This window comes from Durio zibethinus, chromosome 8 (assembly GCF_047325235.1).
Source record: "Durio zibethinus cultivar Kanyao isolate XHJ-2024 chromosome 8, ASM4732523v1, whole genome shotgun sequence".
NCBI lineage: Eukaryota > Viridiplantae > Streptophyta > Magnoliopsida > Malvales > Malvaceae > Durio > Durio zibethinus.
The window spans coordinates 5,135,779-5,145,478 of record NC_143169.1 but is presented as its reverse complement, the minus strand read 5'-3'; the positions used below and the strand labels follow the sequence as shown (position 1 = coordinate 5,145,478).

The 9,700-nt window shown below is 29.1% G+C and overlaps 1 protein-coding gene across 1 annotated transcript; it reads right to left on the bottom strand.

The window, feature by feature from the left end:
* Window positions 1-1,473: 1,473 nt before the first annotated feature.
* On the bottom strand, window positions 1,474-5,575 carry LOC111278781 (shikimate O-hydroxycinnamoyltransferase). Its single transcript, XM_022865402.2, has 3 exons — window positions 5,378-5,575; window positions 4,147-4,630; window positions 1,474-2,591 (listed from the first exon to the last, which is right to left on the bottom strand). The coding sequence occupies exons 2-3, from the start codon at window positions 4,552-4,554 to the stop codon at window positions 1,704-1,706; spliced, it is 1,296 nt and encodes a 431-aa protein (XP_022721137.2). The 5' UTR covers window positions 4,555-4,630; window positions 5,378-5,575; the 3' UTR covers window positions 1,474-1,703.
* Window positions 5,576-9,700: the final 4,125 nt, after the last annotated feature.

The following is a 9,700-nucleotide window of genomic DNA, read 5'->3' as shown; positions in this document are numbered from 1 at the left end:
CCAAACTTTTGTTGGTCTTCCATTGATGTTTTCCTTGCTTTTGAAAGTTATTTGTAATGATTAAATAGCAAGTATATTTGTTGTTTACATAAATTTTAGCTAGAATATGATATGAGGATGTTGTTTGGCTTTAAATGTTAACTCAATGTTTTCTTCTCTTCTTGGTTCGTCATATGCTTGTTGAAACTCCTCATATATTGTAGATGCCTTCATATGATGGAAATTGTGATGTTCAATGGAAATTTGAGTGAAATGAAATGTTGATTGCTTAAGAAAATGCCATAGAGTATTCAGCTAAGGTAGTTTTCTTGCTTGGCCGAAGCTTGTAATTAGTTTTTTTTTTTTTTTTGTCATGCTTTTATTATGCATTCAATAATGGCAGTTATGTAATTTGTTCTTGTCGCGTGCATAATTTCATAAAACCCCAAATCCATTTTTAATTTTTAAAGATTTGCATGAAAACCTTTTATAAAATAATCTGTTCATAAATGCTACTTAGATGATGGGATATTTAGGAAATTTTATTTCATTAAAAATTTTTATACATTTCCACAACTCCAAATAAATTTGTTAAATTAACAAGTGTAAAATAAGACAAATAACAAGATAATATTTTAAATATAAAAATTACGTACCCAAACTCTGCTTAAATGTTGGAGAGTCATGTGATTTCTTTATATTTGAAAACCTAATTCTTAAATTCATACTTGATCATTATTTTGCATATGTTTTGTTTTTAAATTAATGTCTTTATTTATAATGCATATATATATATATATATATATATATATATGTTTGCTCTAGTTATGAATGTTTAATATCAATTATATTATATTCTTTTTTTTTTACACCAAAAGTTTTCTTAAAATTTTAGTTTTGAATAAATAAAATTAAAATAAAATTTCATGAAATATAATGAAGTGATACTCTACGTAGATATTGGAAAGTCATTAACAATTATCATTTACAAAGAATGTTATTTTGTTATTTTTTTAAAAGGAATGTTATAATAAATCTTAAATAAAAAGACTATCTTCAAATTTTGCTTTTATGTTGGAGATTTTAGCGATATTTCTTTAATTTAAAATTTTTCTTAATATTTCTAAATAAAAATTTTTTTAACTAATTTCTCTTAGAATGAAAGGAATTGTATTTAAATTTCATATAAAAATAATTTTTCTTCAAAATTATAAATAACGCATAATTAATTGGTGACGACTTTCCGTATTTTTTTTACGATTTATTTAAATTTTTATGTTTAGCAATCAAATCTTTGGACCGATATATTTTGACATTAAGTGTCTAGTTGAAGGACTTATAGCCCTCTAATGTATAGAACGAGCCCTGCAATGCAGCTTTTCAATTAAACAACAAAATACTTTTGGCCGATTCTTTATCCTATTGCATGCTTTTAAGAGAACAAGTTAACCATCCATAATTTCCAACATCTTCCTGTCAAAAGTGGCTTCAATATACGAAATGTTAAATTATTGCAACCAAAATTAGGAATACAATTTCTGTCCAAAGTCTTTCTGTGCATAAAAGCATATGGCGTATGCCAAGTGCAGTCTGAACTTGAGGTACATTTCAAGTGAAATGTAAGCCTTTATAACATTGACAAGTATGAAAAAAATTTTAATGTGGTTTTGGCACATCAGAAATAGACCAGGTTGAGACTATATCGTTTCTATGTGGTTCTTCCTTTAAATGTCATAAAATAGCTTCTCAAACAGTTTCATGTGTTCGGTTTGCAGGGAGATGGCAACTGATAAGCTCCCATCATTGGTCGGACTTGGTAATACGAAAGATAAACCCTCGTAAGGAATCCCACCAGGGCCCATAAATATGGGTCGGCCCCAGCCAAAATCTGCATCATGGATTGGTAGCCTAACCCAACTAGTAATCCCAAGATTTGGACATTTAAAAGTATGTGCACCACGAACAAGGGCGGATAAATCTGGCTGAAGTTCTAGGTATTCAAGGGCTGACCTTAGGTAATCATTGTTCATCCGAACCAATGCATCATGAATCCGGCCAGCAGCATACCATGTTGGCTTTGACTGTAGATCGCCTGCCACTGCAATTGGGGTAGCAGTGAAGATCACGTTCCCGAAATAACCCGGTGGAAGTGAGGGGCGCAACCTAGACCTTCCATCAGTAGCAATGTACAATTTTGTCCCTTGATCATCAGTAAGCCCACGTGCCTTGCAGACTGATCTCCACACATGACCTGACAACATCTCATATGAGCTATAATTAACAGTGTTCCCATCTTCCTTGGACTTAGCTTTGAGTGCATTGAGCTGTTCCCGGGTCAATTTGAAAATGGAGACTACTGTGCTTTCAGGACCTGTAGATTGGGGTGAGACCTTCATTGCAGGAGGTGGTTGGTATTCAATGTGGTGGAATACAGGTTGGGGGGGGTCCCGGGCACGGAGAAGGGTCCGATCAATGAATGGTGGAATGGTGAGGTCAAGACCACGAGCCATATCAGACCATGTATTGATAAAATGGAGACCAGAAAATCCATCTGCCGCATGATGTTGCATACCAACACCTAGTGATGCTCCACCACATTTGAAATATGTGACCTAAACAGAATCAAAAACCAGAACCATGTTTAGTAAATTCCACATTCATAATGACTAATATCTAACTCAAGGAAAAAACTTCTTATTGCACGTTTGCTTCCTAGGTTCAGCAACACATTCACAAGATAATTTAATGGGTCTGTTGCCAAGATAATTTCTAAAGGTATGATATCAGACATTCTTATCCAGCTAACACGATAAAGGCTGTTTTAACAATCACTTCAACCCAAATCCTAACAGCAATAAGAAAAGAAAAATATAATTTACTACGTCAATGCTTAAGTTCAAAGCATTGTAAGTGGTAGACTATCAATAACATTTATGTGAGATATAACGGGTTCCAACTAGCAAGATTATTAAGTGGTTTGCAACGATCTATCAGGTGTCTATGCAGGTAACTGTGATGAATTTGTTTGGCACATAACTATCTATATTGAAGACCATAGGACTACCGAGATGGAGAATTCACTACCAATTTTGCAATTCATTGAAACAAATCTATGACAATAGTAGTTATTAATTGTTGTATAAGCAATCTACAATGAGAAAGCAACTTAAACATCAAGAAAATCATGTGCACATTTTCTTTTTCTTTTTTGAAAAAGAAGTCATGTGCACAATTGTATTCAAATAATTTCCCATCATAAAAAAACCGTTCACACAGCCATTGTAATTTCAAAAATCATTGAGTTTAACATAAACTGAGAAAACCTTGAAGTGCAAGGATAAAGCACATAATTTTCAGATTCTCTATGATAATGCTGACTGACTGAAGTAAGCTATGCAGTGGAGGGAAGCCTACCTCTGTGATTGTTAGCAGAAATAACAACTGACTCAACTGTCAAAGAACAAAAAGTCAAAAGAATTTTTTTTTTCTGTTCTGATATAGCTATTTGGGGAGGTAGAATTGAATTTTGAAACTTTCTTCCCAAAAGAAAAGTGTGTAGTGATTAGCTTATGCAGTTATTCTCGGTGACCACACCATTTAAACATGCTATTTGTCAAGACTTCCAAATTTACAACATATTGTTCTATCATAAATTTGTTATTTTTTTTAAATATACTTATGCATTTTCAGCTACAAAAAAAAGGTTTTGTTCAGGTCAGACTGTTTAATTTAAATTTATTATTAAAATAAAAAATTATATTTATAGTTGAATTTTTAAATATTATAAAATTATTAAAAATTAAAATTAAATGAAAACAATTATTTAATAATAAAATTTATGTGGGTCGGGCCAGGCTCGCGCTTGAAAAAAATTGCTCAAGGCCACGTACGAGGGGCCTATAAGTTCACTTATCAATGGATCCGTCTCCTTCAAGCCTATAAAAATTTGTTAAGGCCCCCACAGTAAGCCTTTGTTTTTACTTTTTTGACCTTTTATTAAAAAATGAATAAAAGAAAATTCAAAAAAAAAAAAATACAAAGGCTATAAAAACAAAAGCAAAGCTTAAGAATGCTTTATAGCTAGCAGCCAAAGTCAAACCAAAGGACAAGTCACTTTCATTCACTTCATATAAATAAATAAGTAAAAAAAAAATGAACAATCATTACCTGCAAAACTAAAAGCGGAAAAGTACCGATGCCACCGGAATAATCAACGGTCGGGATGAGCTGCCTGAGCTCCAAAGTGGGGGCAAAATCACCAAAATCATCAATAACAGAAGTAGTTTCAGCCTCAACAAAGAGCACCCCTTCACCATTGCAATCAATCTCAATCCTTCCATCTTCATCCCTCTTCAACCGCCCCGCCATGGGGTAAAACCGCACCAGGGCCTTGCTCAATGCCTCCTTCATCACCTGCGGGTCGAAGAAGTTGATCGCACCCGCCGGCCTGTAGAAGTAGACACTCGGGGTATGGAACCTGGGTACCACCAAGTCCACGTTGGAGTTCCACAGGCTCCGCCGTGGAGTCTCCTCTGCCGGCCGTACCATTGTTGACTCTTTCACGTTCACAATCATGATTAACCCGCGCCTGTCCTGCTAAAATGAGCCGGAAATAGTGTTGGTGGGACCCACCTGATGATTGGCCTGCTTCCTACAAAGATATGCCAACAAAACTTTTGCTTATATACATACATACATGCATAGGGAACATCCAAAATAAATATAAAGTCGAATATTCAAAAAAAAAAAAAAAAGGAAAAGAAAAGAGTGTGGTCCAAGTTTGAATCCCTTTTATGCCAATTGAACTTCTTTAAACGTATCATCAAAACTCAAAAAGTCAAGAACTCTAACATTCTTATATAAAGGCTAAACAGGCCGATCATACAGGTCAAACTTATTCATCTCGATCTCTTCAATTTCAAGGATCGATAGCCATGTTATTAGCTAAAGAAAAAACCTCTAATATTTTTGTAAACTTCACTTCAACAAATATCTTTTCTTCATTAATATTTGCCTTTAAATAAGAATTAGACTTTCCATTTAATTCAATGTATTTTATTGGATATTGTATTAATAAATTACCAGTAATTCACACCTTTCCCCCAAAATAAAATATTAGACTTAGTTTTTCACGTACAAAAAAGTCCAAGAGGAATAGATATTTTGAAAATGGAAGTTTAACCCTTTGAGAAACAGATAACAATCGTCGTTCGTCAGGCTTGATGCCTTCGTCTCTGAGATTGTATAAAAATTTAAAGCAGAAAAAATTTCCAGTTCATTCAAAATTCGAGATCAAAAAACGTTCTGTTTCAAAATCGTACCAATGAAACAAGATAGAAAGCCCAGAAAGAAAAACAAATTAAAAGCTTGATGATGCATGACAATTGGCAAAACAAACCTGCAAAGATTGGAGAGAGGGAGATGGAAATTGGGCTGTGCAGGAGAAGGCGTATGTTAGCAGATGAAGAAGAAAATGGAGGAGAAAAAAGAAACAGAGGACGTGGTGGAGGTGTCGGAGGGAGGAAGTGGAGGGAAAAAGCGGAAAAAAATCTGTGGGGGGGTTGGTGAAAGGGTGGTGGGAAGAATGAGATCCTATAAATAATAATTAGTATGAAAAAACGGGCAATGGTACTTGTCACTCACCTACTCCCGCCTACTGACCTTGACCATTCACCCTTCACCACCTCAGCTTCTCTTGACCCAGTCACACTTCTTTTACTTCCCCTTCAAAAAGACTTAAGCGCCTAATAAAATCACTTCACAAAATGTGAGTTGAATTGGGTTGGTGAGGGTGAGACCTTTGTTATAGTCCGCCATGGATAATCTTTTGCATTTTTGTTTTTCCTTGTGATCTTATATTTATATGACTATATTCATTATACAAAATTTTTTGGCATAAAAGCATAGCAATTTGAAGATAAAATTTAAATTTTAAATTTATTAAATTTATTTTTTAAAATAATTGTATGAATCAATTAAATTAAAATTAAAATTTATTCATTATATGAAGTTAATCAATTTATTATTATTATTATATTTTAATAAATTAATTAATCTTATTTTATTATACAAGTTATTTGTAATTAATCATTAATAAAAATTGTGGTAGGAATTATCTTATTCATTGGTTCCATATATAAATAAATATAAATCTTAACAAATAACTCCTAAGTGCATTGCCTCGTATCAAAACAATTCTTTTCAGAATCTTATAGGGATTAATTATATATATATATATATATATTAGGTTTTTATCCGAAAAGAATAACAATTATTCAAGGTTTTAGGTTTTATCCTTGTGAGGCCAATGAAATTTTGGTTTAGTGACAACAATGAGGACCTAAACCCAATGTTTTAGGTTCAAATTTTAAGATGTGAGTTTAGTTGTCTAGTTATATTATAATTTGTTAATCGATTATTTAATAACTGTAATTTAATCTTATATAAATATATAAAAATCAAAATTTTTGGTTAAAAAAATTTGTCCAATGTGGATATCTTATATATTTAACATGTGAATACTTTTGAAAAATAGCTGTATACTATATTTAATTTTTTTTATTTAATTTGATTTAAATTAAAAATATTTCAAATAATTAATTATATTTTTTTCTTTTAAATTTTCAATTTAGTTACTTCCCTTTTTACATTTATGTGAAATTTTATGGTTTTTTACAATTAAAATTTTAACATAAATTATATTAGATAATAATATTTTATTTTCATATTTGATAAATGTTTTAATATAAAATTTTAAACTATCCATAGTCATGCTTGATTTTAAGTCAAAATAAGTTATGTGATGAGATTATTCTTTGTAATATATTATTATTGCCTTCCATAAGAAATTTTCAGTTTAATTTATGGTCAACTTTTCATACTTAAACTTCGAAATCTTATATCTTATATAAATATATAAAAACAAAAAATTTTGGTTAAAAAGAAAATCGTCCAACATAGATATCTTATATAATTGACATATGGATGTTTTGAAAAATAGCTATGTTTTCTATATTTAAATTTTTCATTTAATTTGATTTAAATTAAAAAATATTTCAAATAATTAATTTTATTTTATTTTTTTTAATTTTAAATTTAATTACTTCCTTTTTTACATTTATGTGACATTTTATAATCTTCTACAATTAAAATTTTAACTTAAATTATATTAAATAATAATTTTTTTTTCATATTTGCCAAATGGTTTTAATATAAATTTAAACTGTTCACAATCATACTTGATTTTATGTCAAAATAAGTTATGTGATGAGATTATTTTTCACAATCAATTATTATTGCCTTTCATAAGTAATTCTCATTCTAATTTATGGTCAACTTTTCATATTTAAATTTCAAAAATATTATATCTTATATAAATATATAAAAATCAGAATTTTTAGCTAAAAAGAAAATTTTTCAACTTGGATAACCTATATAATTGATATGTGAATGATTTTTTTTTTAAAAAAAAAAAAAGCTATGCGTCCTGCATTTAAAATTTTCATTTAATTTGATTTAAATTTAAAATATTTCAAATAACTAATTATATTTCTTTCCTTTTAAATTTTCAATATAACTACTTACCTTTTTGCATTTATGTGACTTTTTATAATCTTTTACAATTAAGGTTTTAACATAAATTATATTAAATATCAATATTTTCTTTCCATATTTGCCAAAAGGTTTTAATATAAATTTAAACTGTCTACAATCATACTTGATTTTATGTTAAAATAAGTTCTATGATGAGATTATTCTTTGCAATTTATTGATATTGCCTTCCATAAGTAATTTTCCTTCTAATTCATGACTTCAAAAATTTGAATATTTTTATAATTAATTTGCTGACCAACCACAATTATAAATTAGATGTTGATTTAGAGAGCAATTAAGCTTTTAGGTTTGAGTTTGTATCGAAAATTTTTTACAACTCAATTTTTGTCAATGGATTCATTTGCATATTCAAATGATCTTATGATTGTGTCTTTGCATGTATATTTTGTTTTGAATGGTGCAACATTTTATTTGCTTAATTATTTTGATCCATGTATAACTTTTTAGAGATTTTTAGCTATTCGATTTATATGTTACTTTTTATATTATAAAATACAATATGTGCTTCATATAAAAATCTATAGCAATTTGATTTTGTACACAAGTGAATTGAGCCAAAGTATATAGAGAGTTGATGTTAAGAAATTATAGACTATTGTAGAAATCCAAAGGAGTAATTATTTGTCTTAATTAGAAGTACAGTGATTTTTTATAATTAGATTTGATTTTTTATATTTTTTTATATAAAAATCACTTTGCTCGTAAGATTTTGAAATGTATTGAGGAGAATATCAAAGAAAGATTCAACAACTATAGAAGAATTAAGAATCCATTTTTTTTTGTGCTATTGTAGTTGTTTATTAAATTTCATATAAAATTTCTTTTCATTTTAGTTGATATTAATTTATTTTTTACTCAAGTATGTTTGGAGATGATGTGAATAAGTTTTAAATATGTCATATTTTTCTTCTATTCTTTATTACAAAATAAAAAATACAAACATATTTTGTTTAATTATTTATTACAAAAAATAAAATACAAACAATATTTTAACTAATTACAAAGTATTTTTATTATGATATTTTAAGCATAATGTTATCTTATTTTATGAATTTATTAATAGTGTTTCTAAATCTATAATCATTGCTTTTAATTAATTTTCTTAAATTTTAATTGAGTTTTATTTTAGCCAACAACAATTTTTATATTATCCAATTATACCGTATTGTCATTGTAATCATTTTTTAGGATTGGAACATGTAGCTAGAAATGTGAGTGAATACAAGAATATGGATTTACATTGGATTCACACTTTTTTTCTTGGATTTTTTCAACTTAAATCAGTACACGTAATTTTACAACTCAAAGTATATAATTTAACCTCTTTATTATTATTTCTTTTAATTTTGATATTTTCATAGTTGTTCTAATTTTTATATTTTACTTTATACAATTGCACAAAAATCTACTACCAAATGTGAATTGGTGTCAAAACATTCATTTTTTACTGAATTAATTACACTAATTTTCTTTTAATATTTACCTTACTTTTTTTACTATTTATTTTTTCTTTGTAAATCTATAATCTTTTTTTTTTTTTTTTTGCTAAGCTTTTTTTGACCAAAACATATACTTCATTATATGGTTTACATAGGATATGAACGGAAGATGAGCAAATCTATAGTTCTACGAGATCCATGAAGACTTCTTGGGAGAAAGATGTCCTAGAGCAAATACTTCGATGCAAGATTGTATGATATGATTAATGTGAAAAGCAAAAAGAAAACAAAGTTAAGTTAGTGTGAGGATGTGGTCTGATATTGAAAAAAAAGTTTTTTTTTTGTTTTGTTGTTTTGCCTTGCTTTGTTTTGTATTCTTATACGTTTTGGACTTAGGTACTTTCTACAAAATGTTGGGCGAAGCTCTACCTCAAGTTGGCTTCTTATGGTTTATTATATGCTTGGCTCGGGTTGACACGCATCTAAAGGTTCCTAAATTTTTTTTCATTATCATCTATGCTAAACTAGTAAGGCACCCTGATCTTTACCCATTACAGGCTATAAACAAAAAGGGTTTAATCTGAGTGAAAGTATTTCACTTGTCATTACAGAGGTTATCACCTTATGAAGGCATAGGTACTCTACTTCTTCCTATAAGAGATAGAGCC

Excerpts from the sequence above, each read along its gene's own strand:
- LOC111278781 (XM_022865402.2), bottom strand. The coding sequence starts at position 4,554 with ATGATTGTGAACGTGAAAGAGTCAACAATGGTACGGCCGGCAGAGGAG. Across the intron at positions 2,592-4,146 it reads TTCCGCTTTTAGTTTTGCAG|GTCACATATTTCAAATGTGG; the intron begins GTAATGATTGTT and ends GATTCTGTTTAG.